The sequence below is a fragment of the Oncorhynchus nerka genome, linkage group LG13, assembly GCF_034236695.1.
Source record: "Oncorhynchus nerka isolate Pitt River linkage group LG13, Oner_Uvic_2.0, whole genome shotgun sequence".
In the NCBI taxonomy this organism is placed as follows: domain Eukaryota; kingdom Metazoa; phylum Chordata; class Actinopteri; order Salmoniformes; family Salmonidae; genus Oncorhynchus; species Oncorhynchus nerka.
Window position 1 is genome coordinate 49,451,675 of NC_088408.1, and position 26,666 is coordinate 49,478,340.

Genomic DNA, 26,666 nt, shown 5'->3' on the forward strand with positions numbered 1-26,666 from the left:
ACATTGGTTTATTAAGCAAGTCAGCCATGTTTTTTTAAAGGCAGTAAATGAGGCTGAATGAACTGTTTCGCTGCCAGACAAGGCTGAGCTGATAGCCAGGTGTAGCAGTGGTAAGATGTTGGGACTGCTGTTGGGATGGCTTTATGTTGGCCCTAACAGTTTGTGGGCCGTTTGTCGCCATTATAGTGCAATTAATGTATGGTTTAGTGTTGTGTAGTGACTTTGCTGGCATGCATCCCACTGGTTTTGGAAACATAAGGAATGTATATTTCATATCAGCAATAAGTATTTTTCAAAAACAAAAGGTTAACTTAAAGATGCAGTCTGGGATATTAAGCAATTAGCGAAAGTATAGTTCGTAGGCTGGAGGCACACATAGCCTTATGGATCTGTGCAAACCTGCTACAGTAAGTGTATCTTTTTAGTTTGAAAGATTGTTTCTGATAAGTTCCATGTTTTGTAAACCCTATTCCAAGTGATTTTCTGCCAGGTCTCATAGATTACACGTAACATAGTAAATGTAAATCCGGGGAATGTAAATCCGTTTGGTATGGTAACATAAGACAGGTTACTTAAGGCAAAAATGAAAGGAGGGTGGTTGGTCGGGGTGGATGAGTAGGAATATAACTCAAACGTCTATCAATGCGATGGTTGCATGTTTAAGTCTCATCAAGGACAACTTTAGCATTTTAGCTAATTAGCAACTACTTGCTACTTTTTTTAGCTACTTTGCAACTACTTAGCATGTTAGCTGACCCTTCCCCTAACCTTAACCCCTTGCCTTCTAGCGACCTTAACACAAGACCTCATCTTGGTGTAACGGTTAAGGTGTTGGATTGACAGTCGCTGGACCTGGGTTTCAAATAAAAATGTATAATCAAATCAAATGTTATTTGTCACATGCGCCGAATACAACAGTGAAATGCTTACTTACAAGCCCTTAACCAACCAGTTTAAGAAAATACCTATAAAAAAAAAGTAAGTGATAAGAAAACAAATAATTAAAGAGCAGCAGTAAATAACAATAGCGGGGCTATATTTTTATTAATTTTTTATTTTAACTTTATTCAACTAGGCAAGTCAGTTAAGAACAATTTCTTATTTTCAATGACGGCCTAGGAACAGTGAGTTTACTGCCTTGTTCAGGGGCAGAACGACAGATTTGTACCTTGTCGGCTCAGGGATTCAATCTTGCAACCTTTCGGTTACTAGTCCAACGCTCTAACCACTAGGCTACCTGCAGGGGGCACCGGTTCAGAGTCAATGTGCTGGGCACCAGTGTTGAGGGAATTATGTACATGCAGGTAGGGTTATTAAAGTGGCTATTCATAGATAATAACAGAGAGTAGCAACAGTGTGGGGGTGCAAATAGCCTGGGTAGCCATTTGATTAGCTGTTCAGGAGTCTTATGACTTGTGGGTAGAAGCTGTTTTAGAAGCCTCTTGGACCGGCGCTCTGGTACCGTTTGCCGTGCGATAGCAGAGAGGACAGTCTATGACTAGGGTGGCTGGAGTCATTGACAGTTTTTAGGGCCTTCCTCTGACACCGGCTGGTATAGAGGTCCTGGATGGCAGGAAGCTTGGCCCCGGTGATGTACTGGACCGTACGCACAACCCTCAGTAGTGTCTTGTGGTCAGGGGCCGAGTAGTTGCAATACCAGGCAGAGATGAAACCCGTCAGGATGCTCTCGATGGTGCAGCTGTAAAACCTTTTGAGGATCTGAACCAAATCTTTTCAGTCTCCTGAGGGGGAATAGGTTTTGTCGTGCACTCTTCACAACTGTCTTGATGTGCTTGATTCCATGTTAGTCTGTTGCTGATGTGTCAATCAATTTTTCCACCTCCCAAAAATCTAAATATTAATCCACTATAATCAGAAAAGGAACGTTCTTTACTGTGAACAAATCCATTCCCACTTTAGACCAAGCACGTGCTGGTACGTCATGTGGGTGCAGCGTTTCCTTTTGATGCTTAGGTAGATTAGCATTACATATGCTGCACACAGCCACAACATTTTTAATTTCTTGGGTCATGTTGGGCCGGAATACTGAGTCTCTGGCTTTGCTGATACTTGCTTCGACCCCTGAGTGCTCTGCATGGGTATGAGAGAGAATCCTTGGGTGTAGAGTGTCTGGCACTACCACCCTGTCACCTTTGTAGACAACCTCTTCCTGCATTGTGAATTAGTCTCTGTATGTCCAGTAGTCCTTCGCCAGGATGGGTGTACTCTTTCTTGTATCTGGCCAGCCCATTAGGATAAAAGACTGAAGCATTTGAGAAGTCTTGTCCTCTGCTGAATGAGCTTTGATAGCATCCTTTGTCTGTGGGGAGATGTTTTGATCAGTAGCATAGTTCACATCTTCAACCTCAGCCTGTAGAGCATATACTGTCTCATTTGTCCGATATTGCGGGTAACTAGCTGTTGGTAGTGCTGCTCTAGACAAGAAATCTGCAATGTGAAGCTCTACTCCTTTCTCGTATACTACCTGTAGTTTGTAGTTGTATTTATTATGGATCCCAATTAGCACTCTTCGAGGGTTCCAGAAAAATTAAGGCAGTTTATACCATTTTTAAAAACATTACAATACATTCACAGATTTTACAACACACCCTCAGGCCCACTTTGAGCCGGGAGAGCCAGGAGAGATTGACATGCATATTATTAATATTAGCGCTCTGTGTACATCCAAGGGCCAGCCATGCTGCCATGTTCTGAGCCAATTGCAAAGTCCTTTTTTTATGTCACCTGACCACACGACTGAACAGTTGTCAAGGTGCGACAAAACTAGGGCCTGTAGGACCTTCCTTGTTGATAGTGTTGTTAAGAAGGCAGAGTAGCACTTTATTATGGACAGATTTCTCCCAATCTTAGCTACTGTTGTATCAATATGCTTTGACCATGAAAGTTTACAATCCAGGGTTACTCCAAGCAGTTTAGTCATCTCAAATTGCTCAATGTCCACGTTATTTATTACAAGATTTAGTTGAGGTTTAGTGAATGATTTGTTCCAAATACAATGCTTTTAGTTTGGGAAATATTTTGGGCTAACGTATTACTTGAAACTAATTGCAACTCTTTGTTAAGTGTTGCAGTCATTTCAGTCACTGTGTTAGCTGTATAGTGTTGAGTCATCCGCATACATAGACACTCTGGCTTTACTCATAGTCAGTGGCATGTCGTTAGTAAAGATTGAAAAAAGAAAGGGGCCTAAACAACTACCCTGGGGAATTCCTGATTCTACCTGGATTATGTTTCAGAGGCTTCCATTGAAGAACACCCTCTGTGTTCTGTTAGACAAGTAACTCTTTATCCACATTATAGCAAGGGGTGTAAAGCCATAACACATATGTTTTTCCAGCAGCAGACTATGATCGATAATGTCAAAAGCTGCACTGAAGAAAGCTGCACTGAAGTCTAACAAGACAGCCCCCACAATAATTGTATCAATTTCTCTCAGCCAGCCATCAGTCATTTGTGTAGTACTGTGCTTGTTGAGTGTCCTTCCCTATAAGCGTGCTGAAAGTCTGTTGTCAATTTGTTTACTGTGAAATAGTATTGTATCTGGTCAAACACATTTTTTTCCAGAAGTTTATTAAGGGTTGGTAAGAGGCTGATTGGTTGACTATTTGAGCCAGTAAAGGGGGCTTTACTATTCTTGTGTAGCGGAATTACTTTAGCTTTCGTCCAGGCCTGAGGGCACACACTTTCTAGTAGGCTTAAATTGAAGATGTGGCAAAAAGGAGTGGTAATATCATCTGCTATTATCCTCAGTAATTGTCCATCCAGATTGTCAGACCCCGGTGGCTTGTCATTGTTGATAGACAACAATACTTTTTTCACCTCGTCCACACTGACTTTAATTCAAAATAATTCAAAAGTACAATTACCGTCTTTCATAATTTGGTCCGATATACTTGGATGTGTAGTGTCAGCGTTTGTTGCTGGCATGTCATCCCTAAGTTTGCTTATCTTGCCAATGAAAAAGTCATTAAAGTAGTTGGCAATATCAGTTGGCTTTGATGAATGAGCCATCTGATTCAATGAATGTAATTTAAGGTGCCCCAAAACCTTTTACTATAATTCTTTATATAATTTATCTTTATTTCATATTATAGTTTATTTAGTTTAGTAACATGATTTCTTAATTTGCAGAACGTTTGCCAATCAGTAGGGCTGCCAGACTTATTTGCCATACCTTTTGCCTCATCCCTCTCAACCACACAATTTTTCAATTCCTCATCAATCCAGGGGGATTTAACAGTTTTTACAGTAATTTTCTTAATGGGTGCGTGCTTATTAGTAACTGGAATAAGCAATTTCATAAATGTGTCAAGTGCAGCGTCTGGTTTCTCCTCATTATACACCACAGTCCAGCAAATATTCTTTACATCAACAACATATGATTCACTACAAAACTTATTGTATGACCTCTTATACACTATATTAGGCCCAGCCTTTGGAACCTTGGTTTTTCTAGATATTGTATTGTATTATATTATGATCACTACATCCTATGGATTTGGATAAAGCTTTAAAGGACATTTCTGCAGCATTAGTAAAGATGTGATCAATACATGTTAAGGATTTAATTCATGTGCTCTTTGTAACTATCCTGGTAGGTTGACTGACAACCTGAACCAGGTTGCCATCACTGGTTACAGTTTGAAGTTTTTTTCCTGAGTGGGCAGCTAGATGAAAGCCAATCAATATTTAAAATCACCTAGAAAATATACTTATCTGTTTATATCACATACATTATCAAGCATTTCACACATTATCCAGATACTCTATAGCAGCTTCCCACAAGAACGGGCTTTAGGTGAGGCAGATGAACCTGTAGCCATATTACTTCAACAGTATTTAATATTAGATCTTCTCAAAGCTTTACAGGAATGTGGTTCTGAATATAGACCGCAACACCGCCCCCGTTGGCATTTCTGTCTTTTCGATAGTCGTTATAACCATGTATTGCTACCACTGTATCAAAGGTATTATCTAAGTGAGTTTCAGAGATAGTCAGAATATGAATGTCATCTGTTACAAGCAAGTTATTGACTTCGTGGACCTTGTTTCTCAGGGTGCATATGTTAATATGAGCTATTTTAAGCACTTTTATGGTTTGCTTGATTGTTTTTAATGCTTTACTCGGAAGCTCATCAGAAGTAGACTTGCTCATATTATTTATATTGGAGCTGATTGTGCAGCTCACCCTGCACTAAGTGGTCTTCCTACTAGGGCACACCACCTCAGTGCTAACAGTGTAACTGGTTCATAGGTTCATGATTACTGCATACAATAGCTGTAGGATAAACAGAGGTATTCGGTGCAATTAGGGTCACATAAATTAAGTTACCTACATTGTGTTTGCCAATGCCTCTAGGATCATGTACATTAGATGCAGCATTATGACAACTCATTGTCACAATTGTAGGGATTAACTGAGTTGGTCTAGGATCATTGAAAAGTCATTGTTTCAAAGCAGCCTTGAAATTCGTGGACAGAGTCCAGGAGCCATGATGATTTGGATGGACTCCGTCATTCCTGCAGAGTATCTTCTGTTTCCAGAAGGTGTCAAAGTTATCAATAAAAGTGACTCCAGCAGAGCTACAGTAATATTTTAGCCAGATGTGTAATGCCAGCAGTCTGCTGAATCTTTCACACATGCGGCCCAACGGTGGTAATGGACCTGAACTGATTGCCCATTTTTTGGAGTCTTAATGCTAACATCAGTTCTTTAAAATCAATGTTCAAATGTTCCGAACTAGCCCTCCTGATGTCGTTTGACCCCACATGGACTACGACAGTGTCCATGTGGACGCCTGGCATCTGTCGTAGAACAGTAGGAAGCAGCCTTGTGATGTCCTGATAACGCTGAAGCTTTAGCATCAACCTTTGAAGTCGCTTCGGGACAGACGGAAGAGGATTTTTTTTCATGTTTTTTTTACCCCGTTTTTTTCTCCCCAATTTCGTGGTGTCCAATTGTTTAGTAGCTACTATCTTGTCTCATCGCTACAACTCCCGTAGGGGCTTGGGAGAGATGAAGGTTGAAAGTCATGCGTCCTCCGATACACAACCCAACCAAGCCGCACTGCTTCCAACCCGGAAGCCAGCCGCACCAATGTGATGGAGGAAACACTGTGTACCTGGCAACCTTGGTTAGCACGCACTGCGCCCGGCCCGCCACAGGAGTCGCTGGTGCGCGATGAGACAAGGATATCCCTACCGGCTAACCCCTCCCTAACCCGGACGACGCTAGGCCAATTGCGCGTCGCCCCACAGACCTCCCGGTCGCGTCCGGTTACGACAGAGCCTGGGCGCGAACCCAGAGTCTCTGGTAGCACAGCTGGCGCGGCAGTACAGCGCCCTTAACCACTGCGCCACCCGGGAGGCCAGAAGAGGATTTTTGAAGATAATGTCAAGCGGCTTGTGATCAGTGTGCACCGTGATAAAGTCCCCGCCATGAAGGTATTGATCAAAACAGTCACAGGCAAACACTATGGCTAGGTACTCCTTTTCAATTTGGGAATATCCTTGCTCTGTGGATCTCAATGTCCTTGAAGCAAATGCAATGGGCTGCCCCTTCTGCAGGAGCGCTGCCCCTAGGCCTTTGTCGCTTGCATCACATTGTAGGGTCACTTCTTCAGAGAGGTCATAGTACCTCAGTCTTGGTTGGTTGCTTACCAATTTCTTGATTTGCTCCAATGCATCACGTTGAGGAAGCCATGCCCACAGCACATACTTTATTGGTCAGCCAACCCAATGGCTCACATACGTCAGACATAGGAGGTAAGAATTTGGCTAAGTAATTTACAAAACCAAGCAGTCGCTGCAATGCTTTTGCGTCTGTAGGTGGCGGCATTTGCTGTACTGCCTCCACCTTCTTGGGGTCTGGCTTCAGGCCTTAATCTGTCAAAATATGTCCCATATATGTAATACTCACCATACCTTCTCTGCTATGCAATCTGGTTTCAGACCTGGTCATGGGTGCACTTCAGCCACGCTCAAGGTCCTAAACGATATCTTAACCGCCATCGATAAGAAACATTACTGTGCAGCCGTATTCATTGATCTGGCCAAGGCTTTTGACTCTGTCAATCACCACATCCTCATCGGCAGACTCGACAGCCTTGGTTTCTCAAATGATTGCCTCGCCCGGTTCACCAACTACTTCTCTGATAGAGTTCAGTGTGTCAAATCGGAGGGTCTGCTGTCCGGACCTCTGGCAGTCTCTATGGGGGTGCCACAGGGTTCAATTCTTGGACCGACTCTCTTCTCTGTATACATCAATGAGGTCGCTCTTGCTGCTGGTGAGTCTCTGATCCACCTCTACGCAGACGACACCATTCTGTATACTTCCGGCCCTTCTTTGGACACTGTGTTAACAACCCTCCAGGCAAGCTTCAATGCCATACAACTCTCCTTCCGTGGCCTCCAATTGCTCTTAAATACAAGTAAAACTAAATGCATGCTCTTCAACCGATCGCTACCTGCACCTACCCGCCTGTCCAACATCACTACTCTGGACGGCTCTGACTTAGAATACGTGGACAACTACAAATACTTAGGTGTCTGGTTAGACTGTAAACTCTCCTTCCAGACCCATATCAAACATCTCCAATCCAAAGTTAAATCTAGAATTGGCTTCCTATTTCGCAACAAAGCATCCTTCACTCATGCTGCCAAACATACCCTTGTAAAACTGACCATCCTACCAATCCTCGACTTTGGCGATGTCATTTACAAAATAGCCACCAATACCCTACTCAACAAATTGGATGCAGTCTATCACAGTGCAATCCGTTTTGTCACCAAAGCCCCATATACTACCCACCATTGCGACCTGTACGCTCTCGTTGGCTGGCCCTCGCTTCATACTCGTCGCCAAACCCACTGGCTCCATGTCATCTACAAGACCCTGCTAGGTAAAGTCCCCCCTTATCTCAGCTCGCTGGTCACCATAGCATCTCCCACCTGTAGCACACGCTCCAGCAGGTATATCTCTCTAGTCACCCCCAAAACCAATTCTTTCTTTGGCCGCCTCTCCTTCCAGTTCTCTGCTGCCAATGACTGGAACGAACTACAAAAATCTCTGAAACAGAGATTGAGAACTTGTTCTCAACTTGCCTACCTGGTTAAATAAGGGTAAAATAAAATAAATAAATAAAATAAATACTTGTAAACCTGAGTTTAACTTTGCCTTTATCTGCACACTTTAGGATTTTTAAAAAATGTTCCACAGAATTTGCATACAACCCCATGTGCTGGGCATTTGGCTCTTGCGTGTGTTGATCCACAGTACATGCACCATCTTTAGTATTTTTCCATCTTGCATCACTGTCCGATGAATGTTTCCATTTATCAACATGGTCTCTGTATTTGTTCTGAGTGGCATAATTTACAGATTCTGCCTGTTCAGGGACAGTGTTGATCTTTTTTAATTGGATCTGCATCTGTTCGCTTGCTTTGCATATATCTATGGCTTTAGACAGCGTAAGTTGTGGTTCGCACAGCATACTTGCTCTTACTCTGTTATCTTTACACCCAATCACAAGTCTGTCTCTGATCATTGTGTCTCATTGATTCTAAATAACATGAATCAGACAATTGACGCAGCCTCACAACATATTTTACCAGACGTCTCTGCTTGAGTTTGTTCACGTGTTAAAAATAAATCTTTCATAAATCACATTACGACTGGGTTCAAAATGTCTTTGTAAAACGTCAAGGATATTCTTTGAAGCATATGGCACTCTCTTAAGCAGTGTTGCCACTCGCACATGCAGGTCTTTTTTAATCAGGTCTTTTTAAAATGTTATCTAAGCCCGTAGTGATTTCATAATTTTCCCACTGATCACAGAAAAACAATTTGACTGAGAGACATTGCAGGCTCTTTGTCCTCGCTCAGCTGTGCCACTTGCGTTTATTCGACAGTGATTACATTGTCCACATACCGTATCCTATTTTCCATATTCATACCACTTCTAACACCATGTTATTATGTATATGGGAATAACTCATGTCAGAGTGTGGTAAAAATGCTAGCATAATCCTTTAATCAGGTATTATAAATTACAGGTCACACATCCTAATCAGATACTCATAATGCACCTGTTTATATATCCTAGATAGGTGCCCCACTAGCGCCATCTCTGGGTTGGCATTATGCCCATTATTTTAACAACTATGTTACCTCTACCAGCGACAACTATTAACGTGTACTATGTTACCTCTACCAGCTGAGTCCAGGTTGGATTATTGATGTTTCTAAATGTTGAAACAGAGCTTCGGGATTGTAGTTTACATGGTCCCATCAGTAAAGGGTGTTTATAGCTGAGAACCTTTGTGATTTGCATAATGCCTTGTTTAATGCCTTGGGTTCTCGAGAGCAAGGGCACGACGTTATTGCGCTGGCGGCTTGCAAGAAAAGCCGTGCCACCACTTCTAGGAAATCTAATCGGCGCTATTCTGCAGTAAAATCCTCGTATTTTATTTGTCGAATATTCTCGTTGGAGAATTGCATTTTCTACACTTTGAGTGGCTAAAAGCATGTGAAAAGCATTCTTCTATTTTTAAGGACACTCAAAGGACGTATTTATGACTGGGTTTCTTCTCGCTTCCTCTCCAGATTTTTGATTTTCATTGTGTTTACATAAATCTGGCCACTTGACAGTAACATCGGTCGCCTAGGTTGGCTACTGGCAGTTAGTTTTTTTTTTAACGCAATGGAAGTATTATTCAAACAATTGAGGCAATGATGTTTCTTTTCTCAGACAAAGTGGCATATCTGATCAAATTCAGGAGGATGCAAGGCCGAAGAGGAAACGTAATTTAAAAAGTAGGCTATGTTTTTATTATTTGAATAAACGATCATCAGGATGTTTATTCTTCTTATCCCACTAACCTGAGTAGTGGAAATGTATTGTTCAGTAACGGAACTTTTCTTGCTCTGACAGCATTGCATCACCTCTGTGGCAAAGGAGTATCTCTGGAACAAGCACGGAGCACATCTTTACCCCCCATTTATCAGCTGCCCCTTGATTCTTTGTATTGTTGTAAAAGGTGCACTGTTTACAGATGTATCTCGGACTTGATGAGCCCGTGCGGGAATGCCAGTATAATCAGATTTGCACGCGCAACTCGTTACCTATGGAGACTTTAGGGCACAAAAAGAAGAAGATTCCCCGAAGGAAGTGGCAGGTCTTTCCCGGTCGAAATAGATTCTACTGTAATGGAAGGGTCATGATGGCGAGGCAGACCGGGGTCTTCTACCTAACCCTAGTCCTGATCATGGTCACCAGCGGGCTTTTCTTCGCGTTCGAGTAAGTTTAAATTACACACTACAGTTGCTCATGCAAGACCTTAACGTAATTCACTGGTGATGCACTGAGCACATTTGTGAGCAAGGGGTGGGCTATGTAACCGCAGTCAATTTGTTTTTAAGATATTATATTATATTCGGAGTTCATTCGTCAATAGCTCTCAGACGCAAGGTCCTAGGATGATGATAATTATATAACTAGAATCGGATGATGGTAGAGAGCAAGGTACACCATTTATTTTTACGGATGGTCGAACTCTTACATTAACAGAGCCGAAAATGAGGCGATATGCAATTTCTGGCGCTCAGGTGCTTTAGGGGCCATCGTAAAAGTGCAATATCGGTTGCATTCCCATTCAAGAGGGTTAGCCCTATATCAACATCAACACATTGCGTAGTACCTCGAGTCGGCCCAAAATGTTTATTAGTTACCTCTAACTACCAAGGGTGCTATATTCTATCTATCTATCTAGATACCAGGTGAAATGCAGATGTAAAGTCACATAATGTGAGGTCACTGACCCCCCCCCATCCATGCTACATTCATTATAATTCCAGTTCACCACCCTGATTTTCAACTGAACGATTCCTGATATTTTCAATAGCTCACTGTAGTAATATGAGTTACAGATATACAGACAAGTATGTTGGGTTCCTTGATGTCTTATCAAAGGTACACCTCACAATTTATTTTCCAAAAATGTTTGCCTAGTACAACTGTGGTTATTAATTATTTATTATTATTATTTATTTTAACCTTTAACTAGGCAAGTCGTTTAAGAACAAATTCTTATTTTCAATGACGGCCTAGTGGGTTAACTGCCTGTTCAGGGGCAGAACGACAGATTTGTACCTTGTCAGCTCGGGGATTTGAACTTGCAACCTTCCGGTTACTAGTCCAACGCTCTAACCACTAGGCTACCCTGCCGCCCCATACAGATCTAATTTTCAATAGCTTCCAGTCCAAATGACATACAGTGCCTTCGGAAAGTATTCAGACCCATTGACCTTTTCCACATTTTCTTATGTTACAGCCTTATTCTAAAATGGATCAAATAAAATAAAAATCTGCAGCAATCTACAAACTATACTCCATAATGACAAAACAAAAACAGGTTTTTAGATTTTTTTCAAATGTATTAAAGGTAAAAACAGAAATACCTTATTTACATACAGTACCAGTGAAAAGTTTGGACCCACCTACTAATTTTCTTTATTTTTACTATTTTCTACATTGTAGAATAATAGTGAAAACATCAAAACTATGAAATAACACATGGAATCATGTAGTAACCAAAAAAGTGTTAAACAAATCAAAATATATTTAAGATTTTAGATTCTTCAAAGTAGCCGCCCTTTGCCTTGATGACAGCTTTGCACACTTGGCATTCTCTCAACCAGATTCACCTGGAATGCTTTTCCAACAGTCTTGAGGGAGTTCCCACATATGTTGAGCACTTGTTGGCTGCTTTTCCTTCACCCTGCAGTCCAACTCATCCCAAACCATCTCAATTGGATTGAGGTCGGGTGATTGTGGAGGTCATGTCATCTGATGCAGCACTCCATCACTCTCCTTCTTGGTAAAATAGCCCTTACACAGCCTGGAGGTGTGTTGGGTCATTGTCCTGTTGAAAAACAAATGATAGTACCACTAAGCGCAAACCAGATTGGATGGCGTATTGCTGCAGAATGCTGTGGTAGACATGCTGGTTCAGTGTGCCTTGAGTTATAAATTAATCACAGACAGTGTCACCAGCAAAGCACCCCCACACCATCACACCTCCTCCATGCTTCACGGTGGGAACCACACATGCGGAGAACATCCGTTTACCTACTCTGTGTCTCACAAAGACACGGAGGTTGGAACGAACAATCTCAAATTTGGATTCATCAGACCAAAGGACAAATTTCCACCGGTCATAATGTATATTGCTCGTGTTTCTTGGCCCAAGCAAGTCTCTTCTTCTCATTGGTGTCCTTTAGTAGTGTTGTTTTTTTGCAGCAGCAATTCGACCATGGAGACCTTTTTCACGCTGTCTCCTCTGAACAGTTGATGTTGAGATGTGTCTGTTACTTGAACTCTGAAGCATTTTTTGGGCTGCAGTTTCTGAAGCTGGTAACTCTAGTGAACTTATCCTCTAAAGCAGAGGTAACTCTTGGTCTTCCTTTCCTGTGGCGGTCTTCATGAGAGCCAGTTTCATCATAGCGCTTGATGTTTTTTTGCGACTGAACTTGAAGAAACTTTCAAAGTTCTTGAAATTTTCCTGGATTGACTGACCTTCATGTCTTAAAGTAATGATGGTCTGTAATTTATTTTTGCTTACTTGAGCTGTTCTTCCCATAATATGGACTTGGTATTTTACCAAATAGGGCTATGTTCTGTATACCACCCCTACATTGTCACAACACAACTGATTGGCTCAAATGCATTAAGAAAGAAAGAAATTACACAAATTAACTTTTAACAAGGCACAACTGTTAATTGAAATGTATTCCTGGTGACCACCACATGAAACTGGTTGAGAGAAGAAAATAAGAAGAAAGCTGTCATCAAGGCAAAGGGTGGTTACTTTGAAGAATCTGATATATAAAATATGTTTTGATTTGTTTAACACCTTTTTGGTTACTACATGATTCCGTATGTGTTATTCCATCATTTTGATGTATTCCCTATTATTCTACAATTTATAAAATTGTAAAAATAATGAAAAGCCCTGGAATGAGTTGGTGTGTCCAAACTTTTGACTGGTACTGTACATATTCAGACCCGTTGCTATGAGACTCAAAATTGAGCACAGGTGCATCCTGTTTCCATTGATCATCCTTGAGATGTTTCTACAACTTGATTGGAGTCCACCAGTGGTAAATTCAATTGATTGGACAAAATTAGGAAAGGCACACACCTGTCTATATAAGTTCCCACAGTTGGCAGTGTATGTCAGAGCAAAAACCAAGCCAGGATTGTGTCGAGGCACAGATCTGGGGAGGGTACCAAAACATTACTGCAGCATTGAAGGTCCCCAAGAACACAGGGGCCTCCATCATTCTTAAATGGAAAAAGTTTGTAACCACCAAGACTCTCTCTAGAGCCGGCCGGCCGGCCAACCAAACTGAGCAATCGGGGGAGGAGGGCCTGGGTCACAGAGGTGACCAAGAACCCGGTGGTCACTCTGACAGAGCTCCAGAGTTCCTCTTTGGAGATGGGAGAACCTTCCAGAAGGACAACCATCTCTGCAGCACTCCACCAATCAGGCCTTTATTGTAGAGTGGCCAGATGGAAGCCACTCCTCAGTAAAAGGCACATGATAGCCCGCTTGGAGTTTGCCAAAAGGCACCTAAAGACTCTCAGATCATAAGAAACAAGATTTTCTTGTGTGATGAAACTAAGATTGAACTCTTTGGACTGAATGCCAAGCGTCACGTCTGGAGGAAATCTGGCACCATCCCTACGGTGAAGCATGGTAGAGGCAGTATCATGCTGTGGGTATGTTTTTCAGCGACAGGGACTGGGAGACTAGTCAGGATCGAGGCAAAGATGAACGGAGCAAAGTACAGAGAGATCCTTGATGAACACCTGCTCCAGAGTGCTCAGAGTGGGACATTGGAAATGGAACTGGGAATATGGCTCATTGGAAATATGACTGGGAATATGGCTGAATACAGACAGTGTAGTTATTCCCTCCGCAAGGCAATCAAACAAGAATGTCGGTATAGGGACAAAGTGGAATGGCAATTCAACAGCTCAGATACGAGACATATGTGGTGACCGACGTCTTTCTTCCAGACAAACTAAACACCTTCTTTGCCCGCTTTGGGGATAATACAGTGCCACCGCACAGCCTGCTACCAAGGACTGCGGACCCCCCCTCTCCTTCTCTGTGGCCGACGTGAGAAAAACATTTAAACGTGTTAACCCTCGCAAGGCTGGGCCGGCATCCCATGCCACGTCCTCAGAGCGTGCGCAGACCAGCTGGCTGGTGTGTTTACGGACATATTCAATCTTTCCCTATCCCAGTCTTCTGTCCCCACATGCTTCATGATGGCCACCATTGTTCCCGTACCCAAGAAGGCAAAAGTAACGAAACTAAATTACTATTGCCTCATAGCACTCACTTCTGTCATCAGGAAGTGCTTTGAGAGACTAGTCAATGATCATATCACCTCCACCTTACCTGCCACCCTAGACCCACTTCAATTTGCATACCACCCCAATAGGTCCACAGACGATGCAATCGCCATCACACTGCACACTGCCCTATCCCATCTGGACAAGAGGAATACCTATGTAAGAATGCTGTTTATTGACTACAGCTGAGCATTCAACACCATAGTACCCTCCAAGCTCATCATCAAGCTGGAGGCCCTGGGTCTCAACCCCAGCCTGTGTATTGGGTCCTGGACTTCCTGACAGGCTGCCCCCAGGTGGTGAAGGTAGGAAACAACATCTCCACTTTGCTGATCCTCAACACTGGGGCCCCACAAGGGTGTGTGCTCACCCCCCTCCTGTACTCCCTATTCACCCATGACTGCGTGGCCATGCATGCCTCCAATTCAGTCATCAAGTTTGCAGACGACACAACAGTAGTGGGCTTGAATACCAACAACAAATAGACAGCCTACAGGGAGGAGGTTTGAGCACTCGGAGTGTGGTGTCAGGAAAACAACCTCTCACTCAACGTCAACAAAACAAAGGAGATGATCGTGGACTTCAGGAAACAGCTGAGGGAGCACCCCCCTATCCACATCAACAGCAGTGGAAAAGGAGGAATATTTTAAGTTCCTCGACGTACACATCACGGACAAACTGAAATGGTCCACCCACACAGACAGCGTGGTGAAGAAGGCACAACAGAGCCTCTTCAACCACAGAAGGCTGAAGAAAAACCCTCACAAACTTTTAGAGCTGCACAATTGAGAGCATCCTGTCGGTCTGTATCACCACCTGGTACGGAAACTGCATGACCCACAACCGCAAGGCTCTCCAGAGGGTGGTGTAGTCTGCACAACGCATCTCCGGGGGGAAACTACCTGCCCTCCAGGACACCTACACCACCCGATGTCACAGGAAGGCCAAAAAGATCATCAAGGACAACAACCACCCGAGCCACTGCCTGTTCACCCCGCTACCATCCAGAAGGCGAGGTCAGTACAGGCGCATCAAAGCTGGGACTGAGAGACTGAAAAACAGCTTCTATCTCAAGGCCATCAGACTGTTAAACAGCCATCACTAACACAGAGAGGCTGCTTGCCTACATACAGACTTGAAATCATTAGTCACTTTAATAAATGGATCACTAGTCACTTTAATAATGCCGCTTTAATAATGTTTACATATCTTGCATTTCTCATCTCATATGTAAACTGTATTTTATACCATCTATTGCATCATTCCTATGCCGCTCGCTCATCGTTCATCCATATATTAATATGTACAGTTGAAATCGGAAGTTTACATACACTTAGGTTGGAATCATTAAAACTAGTTTTTCAACCACTCCACACATTTTTTGTTAACAAACTATAGTTTTGGCAAGTCGATTAGGACATCTACTTCGTGCATGACACAAGTAATCTTTCTAACAATTGTTTACAGACTAATAATTTCACTTATAATTCACTGTATCACAATTCCAGTGGGTCAGAAGTTTACATACAATAAGTTGACTGTACCTTTAAACAGCTTGGAACACTCCAGAAAATGATGTCATGGCTTTAAAAGATTTAGAAGATGTGTACCTGTGGATGTATTTCAAGGCCTACCTTCAAACTCAGTGCCTCTTTGCTTGACATCATGGGAAAATCAAAAGAAATCAGCCAAGGCCTCAGAAACCAATTGTAGACATCCAGATGTCTGGTTCATCCTTGGGAGCAATTTCCAAACACCTGAAGGTACCACGTTCATCTGTACAAACAATAGTATGCAAGTATAAACACCATGGGACCATGCAGCCGTCATAACACTCAGGAAGGAGACGCGTTCTGTCTCCTGGAGATGAATGTACTTTGGTGCCGAAAAGTGCAAATCAATCCCAGAACAAGAGCAAAGGACCTTGTGAAGATGCTGGAGGAAACGGGTACAAAAGTATCTATATCCACAGTAAAACGAGTCCTATATCGACATAACCTGAAACGCCGCTCAGCAAGGAAGAAGGCACTGCTCCAAAACCACCACTAAAAAGCCAGACTACGGTTTGCAACTGTATGTGGGGACAAAGATCGTACTTTCCTGAGAAATGTCCTCTGGTCTGATGAAACACAAATAGGACTGTTTGGCCATAATGACCATCGTTATGTTTGGAGGAAAAAGGGGGGGGCTTGCAAGCTGAAGAACACCATCCCAACCGCGTAGCACGGGAGTGGCAGCATCATGCTGTGGGGGTGCTTTGCTGCAGGAAGGACTGGTGCACTTCACAAAATATATGGCATATTGAGGGAGGAAAATTATGTGAATATATTGAGGCAACATCTCAAGGCATCCGTCAGGAAGTTGAAGCTTGGTTGCAAATGGGTCTTCCAAATGGACAATGACCCCAAGCATACTTCCAAAGGTGTGGCAAAATGGCTTAAGGACCACAAAGTCAAGGTATTGGAGTGTCCATCACAAAGCCCTGACCTCAATGCTATAGATAATTTGTGGGCAGAACTGAAAAAGCATGTGCGAACAAGGAGGCCTACAAACCTGACTCAGTTACACCAGCTCTATCAGGAGGAATGGGCCAAAATTCAGTGCCCGCTTGGAGTACATGTCCTGGTAATCCGTCTGGCCCTGCAGCCTTGTGAATGTTGACCTGTTTAAAGGTCTTACTCACATCGGCTACAGAGAGCGTGATCACACAGTCGTCCGGAACAGTTGATGCCCTCATGCATGCTTCAGTGTAACTTGCCTCGAAGCAAGCATAGAAGTTATTTAGCTCGTTTGGTAGGCTCGTGTCACTGGGCAGCTCTCGCTTGTGCTTCCTTTTGTAGTCTGTAATAGTTTGCGAGCCCTGCCACATCCGACGAGCGTCGGAGCCGGTGTATTACGATTCAATCTTAATGCTGTATTGACGCTTTGCCTGTTTGATTGTTCGGAGGGCATAGTGGGATTTCTTATACGTGTTTGGGGTTAGAGTCCCGCTCCGTGAAAGCGGCAGCTCTACCCTTTAGCTCAGTGCGGATGTTGCCTATAATCCATTGCTTCTGTTTGTGGTATGTGCGTACGGTCACTGTGAGGACAATGTCATCGATGCACTTATTGATGAAGCCAGTGACTGACGTGGTGTACTCCTCAATGCCATCGGAAGAATCCCGGGAACATATTCCAGTCTGTGCTAACAAAACAGTCCTGTAGCTTAGCATCTTTGTCATCTGACTACATCTTTTATTGACCGGGTCACAGGTGCTTCCTGCTTTGGTTTTTGCTTTTAAAGCAGGAATCAGGAGGATAGTATTATGGTCAGATTTGCCAAATGGAGGGCAAGGGAGAGCTTTGTACGTGTCTCTGTGTGTGGAGTAAAGGTGAGTTTTTGTTTTTTTCTCTGGTTGCACATTTAACATGGTGGTAGAAAATAGGTAAAACGGATTTACGTTTCCCTGCATTAAAGTTCCCAGCCTTGAAAGTTCCCAGATTGATTCCATACATCGTTTGACATGTTTCTAAAGGACTGTAACATAACTTTTCAAGTTTTTGTCTGGAGGAAGTGCCTGCGCCTCATGAAGATGGATTACTGGGCTGAACATGCTAACAACAAGTGGCTATTTGGACATAAATGATGGAACTTTATGGAACAAATCAGTCATTTATTGTCGAACTGGGATTCCTGGGAGTGCATTCTGATGAAGGTAATCAAAGGTAAGTGAATATTTATGGTGTTGTTTCTAACTTTGTTGATTCCAAAATGGCAGATATTCCTCTGGCTGTTTTGGGTTCTGAGCGCCGTTCTCAGATTATGCTTTTTCCTCAAAGTTGTTTTGAAATCTGACACAGCGGTGCATTAAGGAGAAGTCTATCTTTAATTCTGTGAATAACACTAGTATCTTTTATCAATGTTTATTATGAGCATTTCTGCAAAATCACTGGATGTTTTGGAATCAAAACATTACTGCATGTAAGTCGCCAATGTAAACTGAGATTTTTGGATATAAATATGCACATTATCAAACAAAACATACATGTATTGTGTAACATGATGTCCTATGAGTGTCATCTGATGAAGATCATCAAAGCTTAGTCATTCATTTTATCTATATTTCTGCTTTTTGTGACTCCTATCTTTGGCTGGAAAAATGGCTGTGTTTTTTCGACTTGGCGGTGATCTAACATAATCATATGTTGTGCTTTAGCTGTAAAGCATTTTTTAAATCGGACACGATGGGTAGATTAACCTCTCTAGGGTATGTGGGACGCTAGCGTCCCATCTGGCCAACGTCCAGTGAGGTTGCAGAGCTCCAAATGACAGAAATGCTCATTATAAAAATTCAGAAAACAAAACATATTTTACATAGGTTTAAAGATGAACTTCTTGTTAAACCAACCACAGTGTCATATTTATAAAATGCTTTTCGGCGAAAGCATACCTAGCCCAGAACATACCTAGCCCAGAACATAGCCCAGTTGACAAATTATTACAAACAGTAACCAGCCAAGCAGAAGCGTTACAAAATTCAGAAATAGAGATAAAAATGAATCCCTTACCTTTGATTATCTTCATATGGTGGCAATCAGAAGACATTCATTTACTCAATAAATGTTCCTTTTGTTCGATGAAGTCTCTTTATATCCAAAAACCTCAGTTTTGTTAGCCTGTTTTCTTCAGTAATCCACAGGCTCAAACTCAGTCAAAACAATCAGACAAAAAATCCAAATTGTATCCGTAAAGTTCATAGAAACATGTCAAACGATGTTTATATTCAATCCTCAGGTTGTTTTTTAGCCTAAATTATCTATAATATTTCAACCGGACAATAACGTTGTCAATAAAAATGTAAACAAGAAATGCACATGCGCCTGAAAAAACTCTGCGACACGTTAGGGTCCACTCGTTCAGACTGGTCTTACTCCCTCATTTATAAGAATACAAGCCTGAAACGATTTCTAAGGACTGTTGACATCTAGTGGAAAGCATAGGAACTGCAAATGGAGGCCTAAGTCAATGGATACTGTAATGGCATTGAATAGAAAACTACAAAACCAACAAACAGAAAATACTTCCTGAATGGATTTTTCTCAGGTTTTCGCCTGCTAAATCAGTTCTGTTATACTTACAGACACTATTTTAACAGTTTTGGCAACTTTGGAGTGTTTTCTATCCAAATCCACCAGGTATATGCATATCATATCTTCTGGGCCCGAGTAGCAGGCCGTAATTTGGGCATGCTTTTCATCCAAAATTCTGAATGCTGCCCCCTACCCTAAAGAGCTTTATCTTTCATTTGCTGTATTGGACTTGTTAATGTGTGAAAGTTACATATTTCTAAAAAATATTTTTGAATTTCGCGTGCTGCCTTTTCAGCGGAATGTTGTCGAGGGGTTCCGCTAGCGGTTAATGTCCCGTTGGTAGGATATTTGTGATCGTAGCTCATCTATAGTTAATTTACGTCCCCTATATCTCTTTCTCATGCGAATGATTGGGATTTGTGACTTGTCAGGTGTCTGAAGTAAATCCTTCGCGTCCGACTCGTTAAAGAAAAAAAACTTTGTCCACTACGAGGTGAGTAATCGCTGTCCTGATATCCAGAAACATTATGTACAAAATAAGTTACAAACAGCCATCTAATCCGGCGCCAACCTTGTAGCGTCATACCCAAGAAAACTCGAGGCTGTAATCGTTGCTAAAGGTGCTTCAAGAAAGTACTGAGTAAAGCGTCTGAATACTAATGTTAATGTGATATTTCAGTTGTTTGTTTTTTTATTAGCAAAAATGTCTAAAAAAATGTTTTTACTTTGCCATTATGGGGTATTTTGTGTAGATTGATGAGGGGGGAAACAATTTAGTTTTAGAATAAGGCTGTAACGTAACAAAATGTGGAAAAGGTGTGGGGTCTGAATACTTTCCGAATGCACCGTATGCAGTACATTTAAAACCACCTGATGTTAGGTCAATGACATCCCTTCTTCATAGTACACTCATTAGAATTGCCATTTTTCATTTAACTGAAAATACATGAATATTTCATGTCCATATGAGCTACAGATCTACAGACAAGTGTGGTGGGTTCCTTGACCTCTTATCAAAGGTACACCTTTATTTTCTTAAAATTCAAAGTTTGATGTTCTGAAAAAGACAATATACTCTACACTAAGCATTTTTATACAATTATTTGAGACTGGAGAACACAATGGGAGGGATCTTAGACCTTTCCTCCATACAGAATCTTTCTAGATCCTTGATATCCTTTGTATGTGAATATGGACTGCCCTCTTCAATTCAAACCACTGGTTTTTAATGGGTTTCAAGTCAGGAGACTGAGATGGCCATTTCAAAATGTTGATTTTTTTCTGTGATATGTTTGTAGATTTTTATGTGTGCTTGGGGTTATTGTCTTGCTGGAAGATCTACTTGGTAAAGTTCATGCCGTTGACCAGTGTAAGTGAAATAGCCCCATAACATCAAAGATCCGCCACCATATTTTACAGTTTCTCGACGCCAAAGAGCTCTATTTTTATATCATCGGACCATAGCACCCATTCCAAGCGCCAATGTTGTTTATCAAACTCCAGGCGGTGCTATGGTCAGATTTTTTGACATTGTTTTACTTTTAATTATTTCAATCAATAGTGAGCTCACCCGTGATGTGATGAATTGTAAATAGTAATTGCTATTAGGTAATTCATGTTATGGTTTCTGTCAGCCGAGAGTTATCTAAATAGGACCGCTTGTGTTACGTCAATCTGTCCTCAGTTGGCGCTAAGACTAATGTTGCCTATATTTTCCGGTTTGGATGATTGTGTTATGCAGTCGCTACTTCTGCGAATGTCTAAACAGGGATCACTGTAGATTGTTCACATCTGTGTGTTGGTACTTGTCAAAGGGTTAAACCAACTTTGTTTTCCCCACAACAATTTACTTTTAAAATATGAACTTGTTTATTTTTTATGGATTTTATGTGAAAAAATACATGCTCAAAAAACATAAGTAGGCCTATGATCTTTCACACTTTACTATAGCCTACTTGTATGACCCAGAGAGCTAAAATCATTGGGAGCAAAGTCACTCATGTCCCTAATTCATGATACACCAAAAATAATTCCCAATTTAAAGTGTCTAAATAAATACTTAATGTCATAATTATAAATGTTAATGTAACACATACGCAGGGAGTCAGGGAGCAGGTTCAAAAGGTGATTTTAATAATAAGAAACATCAAAATTGTAGCGTGCTGAACGTAAACAAAACCACTACTGTCTGAAGACTGAGGCTAATGAGGGCTAAATAAAGGGATAACAATCAGGTTGATGATGAAGTCCAGGTGTGTGCAACAATGGGGAGCAGGTGTGCACAATGATGGTTGCCAGGTGTGCGTAATGTGGGTTGCCAGGACCGGTGGTTAGTAGACCGGCGATGTCGAGCGCCGGAGCAGGAGAGCATGAGTAGACATGACAGTACCCCTCCTGACGTACGGCTACAGCCGCAGGATAACGCTGGCCAGGGGGACGGCCCCGATGGCGAGGAGTGGGCTGGTCCGGACCGCGGAGGTGGAAATCACAGGCAATGTTGGGATCCAGGATGTCTTCCACCGGGACCCAACAGCGCTCCTCTGGACCGTACCCCTCCCAGTCCACCAGGTACTGGATCCGACCCCCACGACGTCAGGAGTCCAGGAGGGACCTGACAGCATAGGTGGGGCTCCCATCAATATCCAGGGGAGGTGGAAGGACGTCACTGAGGACAGCACCAGCCAGTGGACCAAACCTCCTCGGCGCACCTGAACCACTAGTCCACCGCAGGAGTTTCGGTCTGGCTCGAGGTCCATGGAGCCAGGGCTGGCTGATATCCCAGGACACACTGGAAGGGGGTCAGCCCGGTGGAGGAGTGACGCTGTCAATTCTGGCCGTACTCTGCCCAGGGAAGGAACCTGGCCCATTCCCCCTGGCAGTGACTCCTAAGGAACCTCCCCAGCTCCTGGTTCATCCTCTCTACTTGCCCGTTGGACTGAGGCCGGTACCCGGGTGTGAGGCTTATCGTGACCCCCAGCTTCTCCATGAAGGCTTTCCATACCCGTGACGTGAATCGCCTGGGGACTCAGTCAAGACAGACCGGTCTGCATTACAACGGATAGGGGTGCGAACATGGTGAAGGCCGCTCAAATCAACAAATGGACGCGACTGCAATGTTTTGGACATCGTCTGCACTTGGCCATTGGTAAGTAACCTTGTCAATTGTGTATATTGAAGTGATTGGTTAGATGAAAATAAATGTGCATTTTTTTAATCGACTGATTAAGTTAAATATTACATTTGTATATAACTAAAGGGATTATTGTGATTTTAAAATTGTATTAAAATCTCTGACAACTTACCCCAGCACAAGTTGGTGACAGAGTCGCCTACCAGGTGGGGATCATGTCAAAAGATGGTGCAAAGAGTCCTGGAGCAGGAGAAAGACGTTTCACAGGTCTTGTCCAGTGACCAGAAGACCCGGCACTTAGCTCCCCCCTATACTGATATAGATGTTCTTGATTCCATCAACCAGATATTGACCCCACTCCTAGAATTCACAGATGCTCTGTCTGGTGAGTCCTATGTCAGTGTGGCTTATCTGAAGCCAGTACTACACCTGTTCAATACAGAGGTCATGAAACCTGATGGTGAAACAGAGCTCACCCAAACCATCAAAACGATAGTCATGAACTATCTGAATGAGAAATATGATGACCTAGCCACAGATGACCTCCTGGACATAGCCTCGTTGGTTGACCTTCGGTTTAAAACGCATTACATCAAAGAGGAGAAGGTGGGCCACAGAAAAGCAAGAGCTGTCTCATAGATGGCCATGAGGGACATGAAAGCCCAGCACAGGGAGACGTTGCTGCTGCTTCACCACAACTACCAGCTAAAAAGAGAAATTAATTGGTCCGTTTTTTCAAAAATCCATGCTCCATCACCACAGGTCTTACTGAAATCCAGCTGGTAGAGAAGGAACTCAGCTGCTACCTTCAATCTCCTGATGCTGACAGTGAAACCAATCCACTGAACTGGTGGAAGATCCACCAAAAAAACTTTCCCAAAGTCAGCCACCTAGCAAAGCACTACCTGTGCATTCCTGTGACCAGCTCCCCCTCAGAGTGCGTTTTTAGCACAGGTGGCAACATAGTGACCTGCCGTAGGGCAAAAAGCCAGAGATCTTAGACAGACTTGTCTTTCTTGCTTGTAACTTGTAAGACAGCAACTACCCCAACGTCAATTGTGATGTGCCATTAGGCTAACAGTTATAATGCATATTGCCTTGCACTATTTGTTTAAAAAATATATATATTTGCTGTTCACAACTTGTAAGGGTTTATAGCTTTTTTAAAGTGGAGTTAATGCACCTTTTAAACATTATTTGATCAATATTGTGATAATTATCGTTATCGAATGAAAAATATATATATATCGTGATAATTTATTTGCCATATCGCTCAGCCCTACACCCAGGGCAACATCCGATCCCTTATCCCTGTGGGAACACGGGTTCCCTCTCCAGACCCTGGCGAATGTCCACATCTACGTCCCAAAGCACAAGGGCAACGACTTGGAAGGGCAGAATGATGGGTGCACTCAGGACAGAAAAACATCTCCCAAATCGTAGAGATGGGACAGGGCATCGGCTTTGATGTTCTTTGAACCTGGGCAATATGACAAGGTGAAGTCAAATCTAGTGAAGAAAAGGGCCCACCTTGCTTGGCGCTGGTTCAGCCGCCTCGCTGTCCGTATGTACTCCAGGTTCCGATGGTAGGTGAGGATGAGAAATGGGTCCTTGGCGCCCTCCAGCCAGTGTCTCCACACCTCTAATGCCAACTTCACCGTCAAGAGATCCCGGTCGCCGAAGTCATAGTTTCTCTCTGCAGGAGAGAATTTCTGTGGGTTACCTTGACGTTGGGACAGAACAGCCCCCACGCCCACTTCTGAAGTGTCTACCTCCACCTCGAAGGGCAGTGTAGGATCTGGGTGTTTCAGCAAAGGGGCAGAGGTGAAGTATACGGAAGGCCTCATTGACTGCAGGACTTCACACCAACTTACGGGTACCACCCTTGAGGTGGGAGGATAGGAGGAGAGGCGATGGAGCTGAAGTTCCTAATGAAGCGGCTGTAGAAGTTGGCAAACCCCAAAAACCGTTGGAGCCCCTTTATGGTGGTTGAGACTGGCCATGACCTGACTGCATCGACCTTCCTCTCCATCATAACTCCCTATGGACTGATCCTAAGAAGGAGACAGCGACCTGATGCAACTGGCACTTCTCCGCTTTGACATACAGGTGATTCTCCAGGAGTTGTTCCAGGACTACTCTGAGGTTGGCGATGTAATCCTCCAAGGTGACCGAGTAGACCAGGATGTTGTTGATATACACGACCACCACTTGTGTCCAACATGTCCCGGAACACCTCGTTAACGAATGCCTGGAACACTGATGGAGCATTGGCTAATCCATAAGGCATCACCTAGTACTCATAGTGACCAGACATCGTGCTGAATGCCGTTTTCCATTCATTCCCCTCCCGGATGCGGATCAGATTGTAGGCACTCCGGAGGTCCAATTTGGTATTAAAAGAAACGGGCCCCACTGAGCTGTTCGATCGTGGCCAGCAGAAACGGGAGAGGGTAGCGGTACTTGGTGGTGATGGAATTGAGTCCTCTGTAAATGATGCACGGGTGTAGATCTCCGTCCTTCTTGGCAACGAAGAAGAAGCCCGCCAACTCAGGGGAGGTGGACGTTCGGATGAAACCCCGTTGGAGAGCCTCCTGGATGTACTCCTCCATGGCCTTGGTTTCAGCCACTGACAGAGGGTAGATGCGGCTGCGCGGAGGCGTAGAGCCTGCAAGCAGGTCGATGCCAAAGTCCCAGGGGCGATGAGGACAGTAACAGACAGGTGGCGCAGGTCTTGGAGAAAAATCTCCTGGAGATCCTGGTTATATTGAGTAAAGGGTCTGATAACTTGTGTAAATATTATATTTCCGTTTTTATTTTTAATACATTTGCAAACATTTCTACAAACCTGTTTTTGCTTTGTCGTTATGGGGTATTGTGTGTAGAATGATGAGGGGAAAACGATTTCATGAATTTTATAATAAGGATGTGATGTAACAATATGGAAAAAGGGAAGGCGTCTGAATATTTTCTGAATTTTTATTTTGAAATGTTTTTTTATTTCACGTTTATTTAACCAGGTAGGCTAGTTGAGAACAAGTTCTCATTTCCAACTGTGACCTGGCCAAGATAAAGCAAAGCAGTGCAACACAAACAACAACACAATACAATAGAAAAGTCTATATACACAGTGTGTGCAAATGAGGTAGGATAAGGAAGGTAAGGCAATAAATAGGCCATAGTGGCGAAATAATGACAGTATAGCAATTAAACACTGGAGTGATAGATGTGCAGAAGATGAATGTGCAAGTAGAGATACGGGGGTGCAAAGGAGCAAAATAAATCAAATAACAGTATGGGGATGAGGTAGATGGATGGGCTATTTACAGATGGGCTGTGTACATGTGCAGTGATCTGTGAGCTGCTCTGACAGCTGGTGCTTAAAGTTAGTGAGGGAGATATGAGTCTCCAGCTTCAGTGATTTTTGCAGTTCGTTCCAGTCATTGGCAGCAGAGAGCTGGAAGGAAAGGCTGAATGCAGTGTACATAAATGTTAACTAAGTCAGCAAGACTCATAGTCATCCTCTGTGATCCTTTCTCACACGTTGAAGGTCTGTGAAACGTTTTCATAGATCGCTAAGCTTCCTTTTTATTCAAATTGTTTTAATATAAATATTTAAAACATACACATACAAATGACAACAGACGCATACAAACATCCACAACATCACCCCTGCCCAGACCCACCTGCTTACACCTCCATCCATCTCCAGCACCCGTGTCACTCTCCACCACATGGCCTCAAACTGCAGCATTTTGCTTCTCTCAGTCGCCCATGCACTTTCAACATTTAGATAATAAAGTATTTGACTTTTCAATTTTTTTAACGATGGAGCATTGGTTGAACTTCCAGTTTTGAAGTATACTTTTTTTCAAGATGATTGAGGAGAAAAGGATCCAACCCATCGATCTCTAAGCTTCTGCAGGTTTCCAAAGGGTCATTTTTAAAGATTTATATCATTGCAATCAAAACGGGTTCCAATTAAGAACCTTTTTGGATTTGCTTAGTGTATCAGCCTGAAA

General features: G+C 42.9%; 1 protein-coding gene across 1 annotated transcript in view; it reads left to right on the forward strand.

Annotated features, from left to right (window-relative positions):
• Nucleotides 1-9,256: 9,256 nt before the first annotated feature.
• The window catches only part of LOC115139635 (palmitoyltransferase ZDHHC14-like), a 49,125-nt gene continuing 31,715 nt past the window's right edge, over nt 9,257-26,666 (forward strand). The window contains exon 1 of the mRNA XM_029677245.2: nt 9,257-10,319. Coding sequence (XP_029533105.1) covers nt 10,075-10,319 — 245 coding nt within the window. The 5' untranslated portion in view covers nt 9,257-10,074. The remainder of the gene's footprint in view (nt 10,320-26,666) is intronic.